This window comes from Aethalodelphis obliquidens, unplaced genomic scaffold (assembly GCF_003676395.1).
Source record: "Aethalodelphis obliquidens isolate GAN/ISIS:26980383/991018 unplaced genomic scaffold, ASM367639v1 scaffold65, whole genome shotgun sequence".
NCBI lineage: Eukaryota > Metazoa > Chordata > Mammalia > Artiodactyla > Delphinidae > Aethalodelphis > Aethalodelphis obliquidens.
The window spans coordinates 10,240,499-10,262,479 of record NW_020838009.1 but is presented as its reverse complement, the minus strand read 5'-3'; the positions used below and the strand labels follow the sequence as shown (position 1 = coordinate 10,262,479).

General features: G+C 39.9%; 1 protein-coding gene across 1 annotated transcript in view; it reads left to right on the top strand.

Moving 5' to 3' along the window:
• Window positions 1-21,981, top strand: part of WDR93 (WD repeat domain 93) — a 49,817-nt gene that overhangs the window by 12,214 nt on the left and 15,622 nt on the right. The window contains exons 6-11 of the mRNA XM_027089125.1: window positions 8,224-8,302; window positions 10,302-10,417; window positions 13,205-13,243; window positions 16,244-16,328; window positions 19,821-19,992; window positions 21,621-21,691. Of these exons, the coding sequence (XP_026944926.1) occupies window positions 8,224-8,302; window positions 10,302-10,417; window positions 13,205-13,243; window positions 16,244-16,328; window positions 19,821-19,992; window positions 21,621-21,691 (562 nt within the window). The remainder of the gene's footprint in view (window positions 1-8,223; window positions 8,303-10,301; window positions 10,418-13,204; window positions 13,244-16,243; window positions 16,329-19,820; window positions 19,993-21,620; window positions 21,692-21,981) is intronic.

The window sequence follows — 21,981 nt, the reverse complement described above, 5'->3', positions numbered from 1 at the left end:
ACACAGGAAATGTTTTTTGCAACCTTGGGGCAGGCAAAGATTTCTTAGGACATAAAAGGCACTATCCATAAAAGAAAAAACTGAAATTGGACTTCATTGAAATTAGATACTTTTTTTTTTTTTTGAAATTAGATACTTTTAATTCCTCATGACATATACAAAAATTAACTCAAAATGGTCATATATCTATATGAAAAATCTAAAACTATAAAACCTCTAGAAGAAAACATAGGAGGAAGTCTTTGTGACCTTGAGTTAGGCAAAGATTTTTTAACTACAACACAGAAACCACATTCCATACAAGAAAAAAATTGATAGTTTAGACTTCATCAAAACTAAAACCTGGGCTTCCCTGGTGGCGCAGTGGTTGAGAATCTGCCTGCCAATGCAGGGGACACGGGTTCGAGCCCTGGTCTGGGAAGATCCCACATGCCGCGGAGCACCTGGGCCTGTGAGCCACAACTACTGAGCCTGCGCGTCTGGAGCCTGTGCTCTGCAACAAGAGAGGCCACGATAGTGAGAGGCCCGCGCACCGCAATGAAGAGTGGCCCCCACTTGCCGCAACTAGAGAAAGCCCTCGCACAGAAACGAAGACCCAACACAGTCAAAAATAATAAATAAATAAATTAAAAAAAAAAAAAAAACTAAAACCTTCTGGGCTTCCCTGGTGGCACAGTGGTTAAGAACCCACCTGCCAATGCAAGGGACACAGGTTCAATCCCTGGTCCGGGAAGATCCCACATGCCGCGGAGCAACTAAGCCGGTGCACCACAACTACTGAGCCTGTGTGCTGCAACTACTGAAGTCCCACGCCTAGAGCCTGTGCTCCACAACGAGAATCCACCTCAATGAGAAGCCTGCGCACCTCAATGAAGAGTAGCCCACACTCGCCGCAACTAGAGAAAGCCCCCACACAGCAACGAAGACCCCACGCAGCCAAAAACAAATAAATAAATTTATTTTTTAAAAAAACCCCTAAAACCTTCTGTTTTGCAAAAGACATTGTTAAAAGAATAAAAAGGCAAGTCATAGACTGGGAGCAAATAATTGCAAGTCACATATCTGATAAAGGACTTGTATCCAGAACATATGAAGAACTCTCAAAACTCGAAAGTAAGAAAACAACCCAGTTTTTGAAAATGAGCAAATGTCTTGGGGAAAAAAGGACAGTTTACTAAAGAATATATAGAGAGGGTAAATAAGATGTTCACCATCATTAGTCATTAGGGAAATGCAAATTAAAGTCATGAGATATCACTGCATGTGTATTAGAATGCCTAAAACTGAAAAGACTGACCATACCAGGTGTTGGCAGAGCTATGGAAGAGCTGGAACTCTCATTCACTGCTGGTGGTAAAGCATAGTGTCACAACCACTTTGGCAGTTTTTTTAAAAAGTTAAACATACACCTAGCATATGATGTGGCCGTTCCACTCCTAGACATTTACCTAGGAGAGATGAAAGCATATCTCCATACAAAGACGTGTATGTGAATGTTCACAGCAGCTTTCTTTGTAATAGGCAGAAACCAGAAATCACTCAACACCCATCAACAGGTGAATGGATAAGCAAATCATGGTACATACTGCTCAGCAGTAAAAAGGGTGCACATAACAACATGGCTACATCTCAGAATAAATAGGCTGAGTGAAAGAAGAGAAACAAAAAAGAATACATACATACTGTACAATTGCATTTATGTAAAATTCTAGAAAATACAAACTAATCTAGTAACAGGAAACACCACTTTTTGCCTGGGGTGAGTTGGGAGAGGGGTAGAGGGAAAGCTTACAAAGGGGCAGGAGGAAACTTTTGGCAGTGGTGGATATGTCCACTTTCTTGATTGTGGTGCTGGTTTCAAGGGATATACATGTCTAAACTAATCAAACTGTACACTTTAAACATGCAGTTTATTATGTTATCACATCCCTAATAAAGCTGCTAAAAAATTTAAAACTTATGCTTGTCAAAAGATGCTATTAGGGACTTCCCTGGTGGCACAGTGGTTAAGAATCCGTCTGCCAATGCAGGGTACACGGGTTTGAGCCCTGGTCCAGGAAGATCCCACATGCCGCGGAGCAACTAAGCCTGTGTGCCACACTACTGAGCCTGCATGCCACAACTACTGAAGCCCACGCGCCTAGAGCCAATGCTCCTCAACAAGAGAAGCCACTGCAATAAGAAGCCCATGCACACCAACAAAGAGTAGCCCCCGCTCACTGCAACTAGAGAAAGCCCACGTGCAGCAAGGAAGACCCAACACAGCCAAAATTTAATTAATTAATTTAAAAAAAGATGCTATTAGAGTTCTATCAGTATCAGCGGCAGAGAGCGGACCCCAGAGAGCTCTGAGAAACCCCACCGCCGCCCTGCCTAGTGGCCCTCACACCCCAGGAGGAACCACAGCTGTCACAGCCGGCCCCAGTCACCATGACCACAAGCCTGAGCAAGGAGGTGGAGACCCAGCAGCCCACAGCCCTCCACACTGCCCACACCTGCACCGCCCGTGCAAGGAGTTGCGCCTGCTGGTGGGGACAAGGAGATTATGGCAACAAAGGTTTGGGGAACAGTCAGATTGTTCCTGTGAACAACAGATACGGTTTCACCACCAGTAAGGACACAAAGGAAGAGGTACTTGGACAACAGACTGCCATAAAGAAAAACCCAGGAAGTGCCTTTGCCGTGTAGGAGATAGACCGTGGAGTGTGATGCTGTTGAAGGAGAAAGGGTGCAGAGGCTGCCGATGTTATAGGCCCTGTATGATTCCAGTTACATGAAATTTAGGAACAGTTGAAACCAAGCTATGTTGGTGAGGAAGAGCAGAACGTTGGTTGCCTATAGAGGTGTAATTGACTGAAACAGGGCACTAAGGAACTTATACCTTGACTGTGTGTTAGTTACATGGATGTATACATATGTCCAAACCCATCAAGTTGTACATTTAATATCTGTGCCTTTAACTATTTTTATTTATTTTATATAACAAAGTACTTTATTCTTTTCTTAAAATATATTTATTTTATTTATTAATTTTTGGCTGTGTTGGGTCTTTGTTGCTGCATGCAGGCTTTCTCTAGTTGCGGCAAGTGGGAGCTACTCTTTGTTGCAATGCGCGGGCTTCTCATTGCGGTGGCTTCTCTTGTTGCAGAGCACGGGCTCTAGGCACGTGGGTTTCAGTAGTTGTGGCATGCAGGCTTCAGTAGTTGTGGCTCGTGGGCTCTAAAGGGCAGGCTTAGTAATTGTGGTGCATGGGCTTAGTTGCTCCACGACATGTGGGATCTTCCCGGACCAGGGGTCGAACCCGTGTCCCCTGCATTGGCAGATGGGTTCTTAACCACTGTGCCACCAGGGAAGTCCCTTTAACTGTTTTTATTTTATTTTATTTTATTTATTATTTTTTTTTTTTGCGGTACGCGGGCCTCTCACCGTTGTGGCCTCTCCTGTTGCGGAGCACAGGCTCCGGACGCGTAGGCTCAGCGGCCATGCCTCATGGGCCCAGCAGCTCCGCGGCATGCCCGGACCGGGGCACGAACCCGTGTCCCCTGCATCGGCAGGCGGACTCTCAACCACTGCGCCACCAGGGAAGCCCCAACTGTTTTTAAATTTTATGTAAAAAGAAATCTCTCTAAAAAAAATACAGGGAATACTCATCAACTGATTTTAGGAGACCAGCAAAACTGTGATATCCAAACTTGACAGGGACATTAAAAAAAAAGTAGTGTTGGTGGATTAGAACACACCAAAAGTGTTAAAAAAAAGTTAATTCATTACATATTTTTTTAAGGACTTCATTATTACCTCTGGAAGTTGCTAGGGTACAAACTCAGTATTCTGAAAACTGATTAGGGAGAGCATCAGCATTTATCTTGACTTTCCCATATAGGCTGTATTTCAGGGTAATCAAATAGTTGATGATGGAAAAATGGAAAGATTTTCTTTATAGAAGAATTCTAACAAATGCAGAAGAAATGATAGAATTGGGGGATATCAGTTTTGTAGCCATTTTGCAGAGTAATGGTCTAGGTAACGACCATCAGTGCTGATGGGGGACTTTATAATTGATGAGCCAGGATGACACCTCTTGTCAATGATCACCATGAACATTATTAAAAGAAAGAACAGGGCTTCCCTGGTGGCGCAGTGGTTGAGAGTCTGCCTGCCGATGCAGGGGACACGGGTTCATGCCCCGGTCCAGGAAGATCCCACATGCCGCGGAGCGGCTGGGCCCATGAGCCATAGCCGCTGAGCCTGCGTGTCCGGAGCCTGTTGCTCTGCAACGGGAGAGGCCACAACAGTGAGAGGCCCGCGTACTGCAAAAAAAAAAAAAAAAAAAGCAAAAGAAAGAACAGCTAGCTATTATGAGCCTCCTCATATGATGCGGGAGGGAGACACCAAACACCTGTGGAGTATTCTGGCCTTTTGTTTTAATTGAGCCTAAATCTAATCAAACCTCTAGAACTGGTTGCTGGTTTACAGGAAATACATGTAAACAATGCCATGGGATGCAATCAGTCCAATCCAGAAAGTGAAAAATTCCACAGGACAAATGAACTGGTTTATTCAACAAAAAAATGGTGAAAAGAAAAACAAATAGGGTAACAGTTATAAATTAAAAGAGACTTAAGAGATAAATTAACGAAATATTGGGTTGGCCAAAAAGTTCATTTAGGTTTTTCATAAGACGTTACAAAAAACCCGAATGAACTTTTTGGCCAACTCAATACAATACATGGACTTCATTTGAATCCTGATTTCTCACTTTTGATAGTGACTTTTTAAAAAAGATTTTTATTGGAGTATAGTTGATTTACAATGTTGTGTTAGTTTCAGGTGTACAGCAAAGTGAATCAGTTACACATGAATTCTGATTTGAACAAACCAGTTGTGGAGAGGTATTTATTAGATTGAGGAAATTTGAAAACAGACTGGATAGTAGGTGGTATTAAGGAACTAGGATTAATTAAATAGAAATATTTAATGAAGTTGGGAGACAATAAAACAAGATTTGTCATTTATTGATAACTGGTGAAGTTGAGTAATGGATACATAGGGTTCATTATACTATTTTTTGTCTTCATGTACATTTGAAATTTCTATAACCTACAAATTGATATTAAAATACATAAATAAAAATATTTTTAAATGACCATATTACCCAAGGCAGTCTACAGATTCAATGCAATCCCTATCAAAATACCAATGGCATTTTTCACAGAACTAGAACAAATAATTCTAAAATTTGTATGGAAATACAAAAGACCCCGGATAGTCAAAGCAATTTAGAGAAAGAACAGAGCTGGAGGAATCACAATTCCTGACTTTAGACTATACTACAAAGCTACAGTAATCAAAACAGTAGGTATTGGCACAAAAACAGACACATAGATTAGTGGAACAGGATAGAAAACCCAGAAATAACCCATGCATGTATGCTCAATTAATCTATGATAAAGGAGGCAAGATTGTATAATGGAGGAAAGACAGTATCTTCAGTAGTGGTGCTGGGAAAACTGGACAGCTACATGTAAAAGAATGAAATTAGAACATTCTTTAATATAAAAAAAAAAACTCAAAATGGATTAAAGACCTAAATGTAAGACCGGATATTATAAAACTCCTAGAGGAAAACACAGGCAGAACACTCTTTGACATAAATCGCAGCAATATTTGTTTTGGATCTGTCTGCTGAGGTAATGGAAATAAAAGCAAAAATAAACAAATGGGACCTGATTAAACTTAAAGGCTTTTGCACAGCAAAGTAAACCATAAACAAAATGAAAAGAATGGGAGAAAATATTTGCAAATGATGCAACCAAGGGATTAATTTCCAATATATATAAATAGCTCATACAACTCAACATCAAAAAGACAAAGAACCTGATTTTAAAATGGGCAGAACAATTGAATAGACATTTTTCCAAAGAGGAAATGCAGATGGCCAACAAGCACATGAAAAGATGCTTAACGTCACTAATCATCGGAGAAATGCAAATCAAAACCACACAAAGATATCACCTCATACCTGTCAGAATGACGATTATCAAAAAGAACACAGGGACTTCCCTGGTGGTCCAGTGAGTAAGACTCTGCGCTCCCAATGCAGGGGGCCTGAGTTCAATCCCTTGTCGGGGAACTAGATCCTGCATGCATGCCGCAACTAAGAAGTCCACATGCTGCAACTAAACATGCCACAATGAAAATCCTGTGTGCCGCAACTAAGACCCAGCACATCCAAAATAAATAAATATTAAAAACCCCCAAAAAACAAAAGCCCTTTAAAAACAAAAAAAGAACACAAACAACAAATGTTGGCGAGAGTGTAAAGAAAAGGGAACCCTCATACACTGTTGGTTGGAATGTAAATTAGTGGAGTCAATGTGGAAAACAGTGTGGAGGTTTCTCATAAAACTAAAAATAGAACTACTGTATGACCCAGCAATTCCACTCCTGGGTATATAATGGAAAAAAACCCAAAAACCCTAATTCGGAAAGATACATGCATCCCAATGTTCTTAGCAGCATTATTCACAATTGCCAAGATATGGAAGCAACCTACGAGTCCATCAACAGGTGAATGGATAAAGAAGACACACACACACACACACACACACACACACACACACACAGGAATACTACTAAGCCATAAAAAGAATGATATTTTGCCATTTGCAGCAACATGGATGGACTTGGAGGGTATTATGCTAAATGGAAAAAGTCAGACAGAGAAATACAAATACTGTTTGATATCACTAATATGTGGAATCTAAAAAATATAACAAACCAGTAAATATAACAAAAAAGCAGCAGACTCACAATTATAGAGAACAAACTAACGCTTACCAGTGGGGAGAGGGAAGTGGGGAGGAGTAATATAAGGGTATGGGATTAAGAGGTACAAGCTATTACATATAAAATAAGCTACAAGGATATATTGTAAAATATGGGAAATATAGCCAGTATTTTATAATAACTATAAATGGAGCATAAACTTTTAAAATTGTTAATAACTATATTGTATGTCAAATATACTCCAATTTTTTAAGAAAGAAAGTGAGGGACTTCCCTGGTGGTCCAGTGGCTGAGACTCCATGCTCCCAGTGCAGGGGATCCGGGTTCAATCCCTGGTCAGGGAACTAGATCCCACATGCCACAACTAAGAGTTCACATGCAGCAACTAAAGATTCCATATGCCACAACTAAAGATCCTGCATGTCACAACTAAGACCTGGTGCAGCCAAATAAATAAATGAAATAAAAATAAAATGAAAGAAAAACAAAAATTAAAAATGTTTAAAACTCATTCTTCTTAAATAATTTAGGGGACTCACCAGCCTAATTTGTCTAGCCACCTTATGTTGCTAGTCTTAGAGCTCCTTAAAGGTAGAGCACAACCATACACATTGAGTCTTTTTCACCTGGCCCAAAGTTTGAGCAGGTTTCATTGTAGGGTTACATTCAGTCTCTACTTAATATGGACTGAATGTTTGTGTCTCCCTAAAATTCATGTTGAAATCCTAATCCCCAATGTGGGAGGTGATTAGGTCATAAGGGCAGAGTCCTCATAAATGGGATTAGGGCCCTTATAAGACCAAGAGAGCTCCCTCAACCCTTCCACCACATGAGGACATAGCCACAGGTGGCAGGTGGTCTATGAGCCAGGAAGCTAGGTCTTACCAGACACTGAATCTGCCAGAAATCCTTGGAAATCTTGGATTCCCAACCTCCAGGACTATGAGAAATAAATGTTAATTGTTTATGAGCCACCCAGTCTATGGTATTTTGTTTTAGCAGCCCAATCAGACTATGACACTACAGTAGCCTAGACAGAGCCTTTTTTCAAGCAACTTACCAGAGTTTTCAGTGTCACGTAGAACATGTTTCAGCTCATTTTGAATACCTGAGTGGTGGCATAGGTCTGTAGGGTTTGCAAACCTGACCAGGAGATCAGATAGTATGAAATCACTACAAATCATCAGGAGTACTTAAGAAACCAGGAAATAAGTCCCAAACCCTTTAGACAGAAAACTGAGTTCCACTTCTTTACTTAAAATCTTGTTTAATTCCTGTGCAAAAATGGAAAGTTTGAAGCAGTTTGAGGCATCTTTTTATGCCTCAAGTTTTAAAAGGATTTATTTCCCTGGTGTGAACTACAAAAAGCCCTGAAATACATTCTCTTCTGTCATCAGGCTGAACTTCCTCTCTCAGTATCTCTCTTCCTTTCAGGATGATACCAGCAAGCAAACCACCTGTATAAAGATGGAGATTTCTGAAGGAGGGGACTTTGCAGCCTTCCTCCTACAAGGTAAGATTAACCAAAGGCTCTTAAGAAGATTCAGATTTGCAATCTCTTGCAGATAATCACTTTTCTCCAAAACCTTTTAAACTTCATTTATTTATTTATTTAGGCTATACGGGGGGCGGGGGTCTTACTTGCAGCATGCGGGATCTTTGTTGCGGAATGTGGGTTTCTTAGTTGTGGCATGTGGACTCTTAGTTGCAGCATGTGGGATCTAATTCCCCGACCAGTCATCGAACCCGGGCCCCCTGCATTGGGAGCACGGAGTCTTACCCACTGCACCACCAGTGAAGTCCCAAACATTTTATTTAGAAATAATTTACAGAAGAGTTGCAAAGATAGGACAGAGTTCCCTTATACCCTTCACCCAGTTTCCCTAATGCCAACATTTAACAAAACCATGGTACAGTTGTCAAAATTAAGCAAATAACATTGGTATAATACTATTAACTACAGTTTTTTTTCACGTTTTGCCAGTTTTTCTTCTAATTTTTTTGCTCCAAGGTGCAACCCAGGATATCATATTGCATTTAGTCATCGTCATATTATCTATACCTATTTGTGATGTCTTGACCTTGCCTTGTTTTTCATGACCTTGACACTTTTGAAGAGTACCAGTCAGATATTTTGTGCAATGTCCCTGAATTTCAGTTTGTCTGAATTTTTTCTCATGATTCAACCAGGGTTAAGGATTTTGGGTAAAGTCCCACAAAGGAACTTTTTGTTGTATTATATCAGGGGTGTATGTGATAGCACTACTGCTGATGTTAACCTTGATCATTTAGTTAAAGTGATCTGCCAGTTTCCTCCACAGTTGAGTTACAGTTTTTCCCTTTCCATACTCTAAGTCCAGACCACACTCAAGGGGAGAGGATGTAAACACCATTTCCTGGTTGTAGGAGGATCAAAGAATTTTGAGACATGTTGAAATCTCCACAGTGATTGATAAAAAATTGGGGGGAGATACTTTGAGACTATGCCCAGCATTAAAGTTTAGTCTCTAAACTTTAGTCTCTAAGGAGACTATTGTCTCCTTAAAGTTTTGCCCACCATTTTTAGCATTCAATGTTGGATCTTGCCTCTTGCATTTATTCCTGTGGTGATAGAACATATTTTATTCAAATGATTGTTAGCTTGATTTTTAATTTTTAAATATTTAGACATGCAGTATGGGCCTCCATGTATATTCTTGCCCCAGGCCTCTCATATGTTAGGTGCTAGAGAAAGACACATATTTTATAATGCTTTATGCATCACAAGAAACTTATATACTATCTGTAGTATTTTCCTAGGGCTGCCGTAACAAAGTACCACAAACTGGGTGGCCTAAAATAACAGGTATTTTGTCTCTCACAGCTCTGGAGGCCGGAAGTCTGAAATCAACGTGTCTATATAGATTACTTTTTTAAGGAAACATTTAGCCAGAATCCCATCATAGGAAAGTAACTTTTCCCAGGTTGGCAGGAGTTCAGTATAGAAGCTGAGCATGTTTCTTTGATGAGATAGTCTCACAACCACCCCATGGGTTGTCATCTCCTCAAATATTGGTCAGAAGAATTCTCTGGGGCATCTCTCACAATTCTAACCCTTTCTCAGCCATACCCCTCTCAGTTATTGATTCTATATATGCCATTTTCCTCCCCAGATGGGAATAGCTGTGAGACAAAACATCAGTGGAATTTACCATTGGAAGCTAGAAAACACAGAGACCAGGCAGCACAGACAGTTTGGTTAAAAACTGTTACCTCAGTGCTGTGAGTGAGAGGCCCGTTTCCTTTAGAGGCAGTGGCCTGAGGAGAGGAGCTCTGCAGCTCTCCGTGAGTGAGGACTGGCAATAACCATTGCAGAACTACATCTCCTTCCGTTTGTCAAAGTTGCTATTCTGAGGGTGCCTGCTGGTCTCTGTGCCAACCTTCACAGAGGTTCTGTGAAGACGGGCCGTTTCTCAGGGGAAACTTGTTGCCTGCTTGCAGTTGCTCAATGGTTCCTTGGTTTCCTAATGCAGGAGCTGGGGATATTTGGCTGGATGTGTATAAATTGCCTAAGGAGTCTTGGCTCAAGGAAGTGGAGCACCCCCAACTCACCATAAATCCAAAGAAAAAAGTCAGACAGCTGCAACTGGTAGGCAACATCCCTGTTTTCAACTGATATGTTTCTCCCTACCCTTGACCCACATCTAGCCTAACTCCTCCTTGCAATTTCAAGATGAAGGAGGCCTTCTAGAGGCCATAAGAGAGGACAAGATGCACACTGGCCCATGTCTCTCAAATCAATTTGCTGTGGTTAAAATAAGATGTTAAAAAGCAGAGGTGTCATTGTATATATGTACCACATCTTCTTTATCCATTCATCTATCGTTGGACATTTAGGTTGGTTCCATGTCCTGGCTATTGTAAATAGTGCTGCAATGAACATTGGGGTGCATGTGTCCTTTTGAATTATGGTTTTCTCAGGGTATATGCCCAATAGTGGGAATGCTGGGTCATATGGTAGTTCTATTTTTAGTTTTTTAAGGAACCTCCTTACTGTTCTCCACAGTGGCTGCATCAATTTACATTCCCACCAACAGTGCAAGAGGGTTCCCTTTTCTCCATACCCTTTCCAGCATTTATTGTTTGTAGATTTAAATGGGTGGGATGGTGGGGAGGGGGGAGAGAGGGAGGTCCAAGAGGGAGGGGATATAGATATGCATATAGCTGATTCACTTCATTGTACAGCAGAAACTAACACAACATTGTAACGCAATTTTACTTCTATATATATATATATATATATATATATATATATATATATATATATATTTGGAAAAAAAGCAGAGGTGTTGGAATCCGGTATCTCTCTTGTCTAGGTGTTGCCTCTCCACCAAGAGCACTCCCAGGCATTTCTCTGGAAGTGTGTCTTTTTTTTTTGACTCTAATAGATATATTTTTTTCCCTCCTGGGTTGAAATAATCCTTTCATGTCTCCCATTCCACTAAATTCCCCAGATTATGGTATAAAAGTGTTATTCTAAATATACGGTAAGTCCCCTACATACGAACCTTCAAGTTTTGAAGTTTCAAAGATGCAAACGTGCCTTCACATGTCTGGTGTACATTGTCACATGCGTGCATCCTCTACAAGTGTTTGTGCTTTTGTGTACTTTACTGTACAGTACTGTATACAGTAGTACAGTATCTTTATTTCAAGCCCAGAATGTCCAGAAGCAAGAGTAAAAGCAGAGGAGATGTAGCCAGTACTACTGTACTTTTCCAGGTACTGTAGTGTAAGATTAAAAATGTTTTCTTTATTTTTTGTGTTTCTTTTTTATGTATTAGTTGTGTGAAAAGTGTTATAAACCTATACAGTGCATTACTATATAGCCAATTGTGTTAGTTGGGTACCTAAGCTAACTTTGTTGGACTTAACGAACAAATTGGACTTACGAACATGCTTTCAGAATGTAACTCGTTTGTGTGTAGGAGACTCACTATATAGGAATACATGCATTCTTCATTTATTCTTAGAAGGTAGGAACTCTACCATTTCAGTTTAATTATATGTGATCCCTGGGCTTCATGCCATCTCTTTAAAGTATAGTTTTTCAGTAAATATTATTTTAAGATGTAATTTTCTTTTTTTCCATTTTGGCTGCATTGGGTCTTCATTGCTGCGCATGGGCTTTCTCTAGTTGTGGCGAGTGGGCGCTACTCTTAGTTGCAGTGCACGGGTTTCTCATTGCGGTGGCTTTTCTTGTTGTGGAGCATGGGCTCTAGGCGCATGGGCTTCAGTAGTTGCAGCACGCGGGCTCAGTAGTTGTGGTTTGCGGGCTCTAGAGTGCAGGCTCAGTAGTTGTGGTGCACGGGCTTAGTTGCTCCGCGGCATGTGGGATCTTCCCAGACCAGGGCTCGAACCCGTGTCCCCTGCATTGGCAGGCGGATTCTTAACCACTGTGCCACAAGGGAAGTCCCTAAAACAAAATTTTCTCATCTATCTGATGTGCACTTATTTTTTTAATCAACAACAACAAATATTCATTGAGCATGCCTTTAAAACATACTGTATTAGGTGCTAAAGAATTAGTGAAATTATTAATATAGGAGACCAAGATTGAGACTCAATGATGCCGAGCTCATTGAGTGGCTGTGACTAAATGCCTTTTCTCTCCAGTGAATGTCTTCATAGCAGGGTGTGATTTTGTATCCCTGGGAGAGTTACTGGCCCAGAGACCTTCCTCCTCTAAACTCTTACTGAATTTATTCTCTATACCTCTCTTTGACACTTCTCACATACTATCTGGTTGTGCATGGAAGTCCTTTTCTCCTAACTAGATGATAAATTTCTAGGTTGTTAAGACCATAGCTTCTGCTTCTTTTTATCATCCAACCCCATGGTATCCTATTGGTGCCCAACAGATACATTTTTTGAGGGATTAATTTATTATCCAAGTGGGAGAAGCACCTTGGAATAGGGGTGGTTTCTCGCCATAATTCACTGTTTCTATACACTGAGAAGCAATCAACTAATGCCAGTTACAGTGGTAATTCGTGTCCTATGAATTGTATTTAGAGTTACTTAAATATAATTGTCAACATCACTGATATATTTTGCCAATCAGACATATTCCCTTCAACTTAGATTTTTATAATAGTCTCCTAATTGATCTCCTCCCCTCTACTCATATTTCCTCTTAACGTCGCTAATGATTTCTTGTTTCCCCAAATACATTTTAAGATCCTAGAGGACAAGGATCATGTGTTAAAATCCGCAGGCCAGAAGACCACACAAATATTGGTCCTCCATGTCTACAGGATGAGTTCACATCTCAAGAAAATAATTGGGGGGAAGAAAGAGCATCTCAAAGGATTGAAGGAAGAAGGAGAACATATACCAAACCTATTGTGAATTAATTTCTCGTTTTTCTCCTCAGAACACTCTTGATCCCATGACTGCAGATAATTTAGAAATGGTAAGAAACTTTAAAGAAAATCTCCAAAGAGATTTAAGTTACGTGTTAGAATTTTTATTTTGATTTGAAATTTACCTTAAATATCAAATATACTAATAAAATGTTCTACCAGGGCACTATTTTCAGATTCTCTGTGACTTAATCTTGTGCCTCATTCCCTTGAAGATGGCCCCCTATCCTTGAGGATAATTGACCCAAGTCATTTGTTCAGAGATGGGTTTCCCTGAAGGTAAAGGAGGTTAAATTTCAGGGCCCCTCACTTGTATGGCCCCTTCCAAGGCCATAGGAGGGGCCCTAGCAGTATGTTCACATGACCACATACTTTTGTAAAATTGGAAAAAGTAACATGTTTTAACCGTAATCACTTAAGACCACCATCTCTTCTCACTCAAACTTCCCCTCTGTCACAATTTCCCCCAGATTGAGTGGTATTAGGGTGGTCATGGGCATTTTGTGTTCAAACTTTTGTGTTCTCTTTCTTACCATGACCCCTAAATCATATACACTTCAGGCCTCATGAAATCCAATTTGCCCCTGCCAAAGTAACAGCCCAATCCACCAAACTGAGGGATTTTTTTTTGGTGTTGGAGGTTGTCTTTGTATTGGGATACCGTAGAGAACAGAGTGGCTTCCCTGGAGCTTCCTGGCTCTCCCTCTGAGGCAGAGAGCATACCATACTTTCCAGAGGCTTAGCTCTTGGGATTCTGGCCTATCAGAAGGGCAGTGGTGAACTTCCAAATGGAAGTCTCTTTCTAGAGTCCTTTCCTTTTTCTCTTCTAAAATTACATTATGTTTCAAATTATACAAATAATATGTGAATCCCTCTACATATTAGTTATCCCTCTACATATCACTCTACATATTTCCAGAGTGTACCACTCTGGAAAAAGCCAAGTAATTCAGATAGAGCAGCCCTCTCCAGAGGTCATCACCATTATTATCTTGGTGTGTGTTTTCTAGGACTTTAGTGTATATTTTTTTTATTTTAGTGTATATTTTTATTCTGATATCAGTTTATTTAGAAAAATATAGTTTCATTTTATGGAAATTTTCTTCTATATAAGTGGCATCATACTATATTTTCTTACAAATTTGCATTTTTATACTAATCAACTTATTGGCAAAGTTTTGCAATGTCCGATAAACCTACCTTGTTCTTTTGACATCCTGTGTACTATTCCTATTAAGGATGTACCATAGTTTATTTGGCTGTTTGTCCATTGAGGGTGGCTTTTATATAATGCAATGAAAATCTTTGTAAATTCTTCTTTGTATACCCGAGTGCTTCTGAAGGATATATGCATTTTTAGTTTAATGTAGATACTGTTAAATTGTCCTCCAAAAATGGCATGACAATTTACATTTAATCAGTAATTCTCCACAGCCTCGATAAATTTGATATTAATTTTTTGTGTGTGCAAACTGATGGAACAAAATGGCATCTCGTGTTAATTTTCATTAATCTCATATTTTTATTGGCTATTGAGGTTTTATCTTCTGTGAATTGCCTGTGAATTCTTTGCCTATTATGTTTTCTTACACTCTGTTGATTCCCTTTTTACTTTGCTTATGTGCCTTTTTGTTATAAAGAAGTTTTAGATTTTGATATAATCAGAATTTTTAATCTTTTCTTTACAGCCATTGCACTTAAGAAGGCTTTCTCTATGTCAAGGTTATAAATAAATTCTCCTGTGTTTTCTTCTAATACTCTTCATAGTTTTTTTTTTTTTTGGACATTTCACTCTTTTATACACATGGGAGTTTCTTTTGTGAATGGAGCAAGGAAGAGATCAACTTTTATCTATTCTTTTAAAATAGCAATTGCCACACAAATATTTTTGAGTAATCCTTCTTTTCCCATTTGTTTCCTGACCTTATCATTCATGTGTACGACCTTTATCATTCCTATGTCCTTGCCTACACCAAGACCTTATGAACTTTGAAGAATGACACAGGCATTTAGTGCTACAAACTTATATCTAAGTACTGCTTTAGCTGCTTCCTTTAAATTTTGATATGTTATATTCTCATTTTTGAAAATACTTCAAAATACTTCCTAATTTGCTTTTTTATATCTTTTTTGACCAGTGGATTATTTAGAAGCATGTTATTTAGTGTCCAAATACTTGAGATGTTCCAGACATCTTTCTTTTCCTTTTATTGGTTTCTAACTTAATTCCATTGTGATCAGAGAACATACTTCATATAATTTGAAACCTTTCAAATTTATTAAGACTTGTTTTATGCCCAGAATATGGTTTATTCTGGTAAGTGTTCTATGTGCACTTGAAAAGAATATGTATTCTTGTTGTTGTTGGTCCAAGTTATTCAAGTCTTCTATATCCTCACTGCTTTCCTTTCTGCATTCTTACTGATTTTCTGTCTACTTATTCTATCAATTATTGAGAGAAGAGTGTTGAAATCTGTGAGATTGTAGATTTATTTATTTCTGCTTTCACACCTAAGAATTTTTGCTTCCTGTATTTTGAAGCTCTGCTATTAGGTGCCTAAACATTTAGAATTTTATCTCCCCTTGAGAATTGACCATTTTATCATTATTCAATGACTCTTTGATCACTGGTAATATTCTTTGCTCTGAAATCTATTATGTCAGATATTAATACAGCCACCCCAGCTTTCTTTTGATCAGTTTACAAGATGTATCTTTTTTCTATACTTTTAATATATTGGTGTCTTTTTTTTTATTCGTGTCTTTATATTTAAAATGAGTTTCTTTTTGACAGCATATCGTTGGGTCTTGCCTTTTTATACAATCTGTCAATCTCTACCTTTTAATTGGGGTGTTTAGGCCATTTATATTTAATGTGATTATTGATATGTTTAGGTTTAAATCTACCAGTTTGCTATTTACTTTCTATTTGTCCCACCTGTTTTTCTTCCTTATTCCTCTCTTTCTGCCTTCTTTTGAAATCAGTGTTTTTAATGATACAGTTTTATCTCCTTTGTTGGCTTATTAGCGGTGCCTTTTCTTTATTGTAGGATATAAACATTTATTTTAGAGGAGATGCTAAATTGAGTGTTCCAGTTTACATAATGAAAATCAAACCACCCAAACCAGTTGCAGGTAGGTATAAATCAATGAATACTTTCTTTCCTTTTGCCATTGCTTTATTAGTTTTTTCATTCTCTGCCTTTCTCCACATTTCCCATCTTTTCCATTTATTGGCAACAATATCTAAGTTTTTAATTCATAAGCTCTGAGACCTAAAGATTATAAATGTTACAAGGATACAGTTAACTAACAGAATTGGGATATCAGGAAAGAGACATCTTTCCCAAGTGCTAGTGGAGTTCATTCATTCCTATATTCCTGTGTTAGTTCATTCATCAGTGCCAATACTGCACCAAGCACAAAGATGAGTAAGACACATCTCCGGTGCTCTAAAAGCTGCTAGTGTACCAAGGGAGAATAGGAGGAAACCACCATAGTAGGATATGATAAGTGCAACAATGGGGAACATCCAGGGCCATGAAAACATAGAGGAAGGAGTAACTAACTCTGCCCAGGGAATAGGCAGAGGCTTTATCAGAAGAAGGGACATTTGGGAAGGTTTTGAAGAATAAGTGGGAGCTGGTTAAGAGGAGCAGGGGGGAAGTCCACTGTAGACACAGGACATAGAGTCTATCCTCTCAATATTCACATATTCAAAGATATACCTATATACCTACACACATATATTCAAAGATATACCTACAAGAATGTTCACTGCAGTGCTATTTATAGAGGCAAAAGACTGGTTAGATAAATCTGGTACACTCAGAACACTTTACAACCATTAAAAACAAAGAGAGAAATGCAAAACACCAAGGGTAGCCAATTCACTCTTATAAAAGAACATGGTGATATGATTTGCTCCATCAAGATTTATTATAAAGCCACAGTAATTAAGACAAGGTAGAAAAAGAGATGAGTGAATAATAGAAATATATATAAAATACAGAAATATAAATAGATAGAAATAGTAGATAGAAAAATAAATTAATAAAACAGGATAGAGAGGCCAGGACAAACTTAAGCATAAATGGACACTTGATACCTGACGGAGGTGGTGCTACAGAGTAGTGAATGGTCATTTCAGTAAATGACGCTGGTTGTCCATATGGAAACAAAAGTGAATATTGACCCCTGCCTCACATGATATACAAAATTAAATTCCAGATGAATCATAGAAGTAAATATGAAAGACAAAGCAATAAAACTTTTAGAAAATAAGTCAATATCTTTATGACCTCTGGGTAAGGAAAGACTTTTTAAACAAAACTCAAGTACTTATATATAATAAAAGTTGATAAGTTTGATTACATTAAAATTGAGGACTTATAATCATCCAAAGACATCATTAAGAGCATGAAAGAACAAATCATGTATTGGGAGAAGATATTTGCAAAACATGTAAAACTTATGAATGGTCCACATCCAGACTATATAAAGAATTCCTACAAATTGTTAGGAAAAAGACAGATCATTCAGCATAAAACAGGCAGGAGATTATTCAAATGGCCAATAAACATATATGAAGGTGCTCAACATAATTAGTTATCAGGGAAATGCAAATTAAAACCATAATGAGATACCACTTCACACCCACCAGGATGGCTAAAATTAAAAGAGATTGATCATACCAAGTTGGTAAGGATGTGGAATAATCAGACCTCCCATAGATTACAGTTAGCAATGAAAGTCAGTACAACCACCTTGGAAAACAGTTTAGCATTATCTGGTAATGTTGAAGATAAGTTATATCCTATGACCCAGCATTTACGCTCCTAGGTAGGGCGACCAAGAATATCATTTTGCCTGGGACTAAGGGGTTTCCCGGGATGTGAGGCCTTTGGTGCTAAAACTGGGAAACTCCTGCACAAACCAGAATAAGTTGGTCACCCTACTTCTAGGTGTATACCTGATAGGCCTGCAAGTAACTGTGCACAAGGAGGCATGTACAAGAATGATAATAATGACATGATTTCCAATAGCCCCAAACCATGAAACAACCGAAATATCCATCAATAAAAGAACAGATAAATAAACTTTAGTTCACTCAATGGAATATTATACAGCAATGAAAATGAACAAACTACAGCTATACACAGCAAAATGGATAAATCTCACAAACAATATTAAGCAAAAGAGGGCACAGATAGAGTTAACACTGTGTAATTCCATTGTGTACAGTTCAAAAGCAGGCAAAACAAAGCTGTAGTGTTTAGATGCATATTTAGGTAGCAAAAGTAAAATAAATGTCATGAAGTGATTACATAAAAGCCAAGACAATGGTTGCCGCTCTTCCCAGGGGGTTATGACTGGAGAAGGGCCCTTGGAAAGCTTTTAGGGAGGGGTGATAATCTGTTTCTTGACCTCAGTAGAGACAGATGTTTGCTTTATAATAATTTATTAAGACATATTTTTATGCTCTTTTCTGAATGTGTTATATTTCACAACAAGAAAAAGGTTTACTAAATGAAAATAAGCAACGAACAACGAAGAAGATCTATAGTACTGAAATGAAGAGATCTCCCAAGACATTTTGTTAAGTCAAAATGCAAGGGTTCTAGTGTATGACAGCAATTCTCAAACTTTACCTGGATCAGACTCACTTGGAGGACTTGTTAAAACCCAAATTGCTGGGCCCCACCCACCGAGTTTCTGTTTCAGTAGGTCTGGGGTGGGGCTTGAGAACCTTCATTTCTAACCCTGCCAGATTCCTGCTGATCTGGGACCACATTCTGAGAACTGCTAGTTGATATATGCTATCATTTGTTTATAAAATATATACAAATGTACATGGAATACATATTAAAAAATATAATATAATACTGTATATATTATATAATATAATAATATATTGCCATCTAGAAGGGGCCTCTTTCTAGAAATTGATGCAAGAAACTGATAACAATGGTTGCCTCTGGGGAAGGAGACCTGGGGCACAGTGAGACCTCCTGGGCAACTTGAGGGACCTGGGCACTTTCAGAAGTTCTGAAAGTTGGGCTGTGAACCCAGTAAATAAATCACTTATTTTTACTGTGAATTTAGGAGCAGATGAAAAAGAAGGAAATGCAAGGTCACTGGGAAGGAGAGTGATAAGAAAAGTGATTGGCAGAGAAAGGAGATTTTTTTAAAGGAAGGCAGTTGGATAAATGTAAGCACACGAAGACGCTGGGACTGTCGAATGTAGGTCCTCAGCAGCAGCTGAATAGCACAAGTAACGGCAGATTTGGGGCCTTGCTGAGCTGGGAGACAGCAACAGTGATCTAAAGCCTCTAGTGACTCGTGAACATGTCCTTGGCCTCTAGAGATTCTGTAGTCTGGAAACAGGAAATGGCGGTGGGATGGAGATGGAGAAGTGGGAGGAGGAGAGCAGCTGCCCTTTGCCTGTGCTCCGTGAGCTGGTGGAGTAGGAGAGGCTGGGAAGAGGACTGAACACCTGGGCAAAGCAAGAACAGATTTCTGAGGACGAGGGATTCTGCAGGAAATTGGGAAGCATGGAGGAGAAGGGGGAAATCAGGAAGGAGGAAGTCAGATGGTTTGACCAATTCTGGAATATTTTCAACCTAGGTACCACATTTAAAAGCCCCCTGGAAGTCTTTGCAAAGATAGAAGATTGCTGTGGGCTGGGCTCTGGGCAGAATCACTTCATCAAGGACAGTCAGTGGGAGCGGCAGGCGGCAATCTTCAACGACACCTTCAGGAAGTACCTGGATGGGGAGTGGGAGGAGGAGCTGCTCAGGTGAGCCATGGAGGGGCCCAGCTAGAATGCCTCCGCCCTGGGAGCTTCTCCTCCCTGGGCGCACGCAGGAATCAGCCCAAGGACCTGAATTAATTCAAGGTCCCAAAGCTCTCGATGGTTTGGGGGACTTTTCTGAGTGTCTTTTGAAAAGTTGTATGGAGGGACTTCCCTGGTGGTGCAGCAGTTGAGAATCTGCCTGCCAATGCAGGGGACACGGGTTCGAGCCCCGGGCCGGCCGGGAGGACCCCACATGCCACGGAGCAACTAAGCCCGTGCGCCACAACTAGAGAGCTCACACACGTGGAGCCCATGCTCCGCAACAAGAGAAGCCACCGCAATAAGAAGCCTGCACACCACAATGAAGAACAACCCCCGCTCACCGCAACTAGAGAAAGCCCGCGCACAGCAACGAAGACCCAACGCAGCCATAAATACGTTAATTAAATTTTTTTAAAAAAGAAAAAATTCCTTAGAAAAAAGTTGTATGGAGATTGTTTAAATATAGCTCAAACAAAGACTGATAACAGATTTTAAAGAAGGCATAGACATCTATGGAGATGAGAAGGAGAGTTTATTTTAGAATTTTTTTTTTTTTGGCTGCACCACGTGGCTGGCAGGATGTCAGTTCCTTGACCAGGTATTGAACCCGGGCCACGGCAGTGAAGGCACCGAATCCTAACCACTGGACCAGCAGGGAACTCCCCATTTTATAATTTTTTGTATGATAGCGTCTCCTTAAAAAAAATTGTTTTCCTGATTATCTAGACAGCACAGATGATCCTCAAGAGGGAAATAAAAGTCACCACTATTAATATTTTTCTCCATTTGCATCCAGGCTTTCTAAATGTAATACATTAATGTGTAATTATTAAAATGTTACTTTCTAATCTCGGTCAGCAGGTAGGCCTCAGTGATTGTAAAAACTGAGCCCAAGTCCTTGAAGTATCTGGTGGAGCAGGTTCAGGAACCAGCTCTCCTCACAGCTACTGTGGGTCTCAGGGATGTCCTTGCTTCACGTGGGAAGTGAAACTTCTCATCTTGCCATCAAGTGGGCCTTGAATTTTTTCACTTCACACAAAGTCCCAGGACTAGGCCCTAACAGAAACTACCTGAGGCCTGAACTGGAACCCAGTAAGGTTCAGTGCTGTGCTGCCCAGCAAGGTATTTAGGAATTTTGCAAGCCAGTCATTAAACCACTGGTCACTGTCCATAGTGGGAATATTTATACCACAAAAAGCTACGAACCCTATAAATCAGGAAATCAGGGTTTTTTTGGTTTTTTTTAAGAGTGCCAACTTATCAGCACACCACTGGTTATACTGCTCCCAGGATAGGAGCATTTATGCACTTCACCCAAGTCTGGCATTAAGGGATCTTCCCCAAGATCCCTTGGGGAAGGGATCTGCCCACACTGGGTGCTGTTCCCGGCCTGGGAATAACTTGCACCGCTCTACCTACCCTGCCCTCACCAGGACCAGCACATAGAATGTGATTTGCCTCATGGCCCTGAACTCCTGGGAAGGTCCATCTGAACTACCTATTTCTGGTCTTACTACCAAGACTCTGCCAGCATTTCTCCTTGCCAAGGAGTCTGCCATGGCTCTGACCAGTGTCTCTTTCTTTCCCAGTATGGCCACGTTCCACTTCCTCCTTCCTAGCTGCATAATTGCAATGCCAGTGGAAGTTAAGAGCCCCCCAGGTAAGTGAACGTGAAGCAGGTCGTCACCTTGGGGGAATGCTTGGCAAGCCCTCCTGGAGAAGTTCTGCACAGCACACTCTGCCTGCTGGGAGGGAATGAGGTGGAATGTCGGCTGCCAGCTGCAGCTTAATGGTTTTTGGTTGGACCTGTGACCCCTGAGCCCAGATTCCCTGATATGGAGGCTGGCACTGTCTTCAGGGAGTGAGCTGCCACAGAGGACAATGTGCACACACGTCCTGCCAGGCTGCTTCTGGATATGAATTCCTTTTGTAGAAAATGTTATTTAAAAC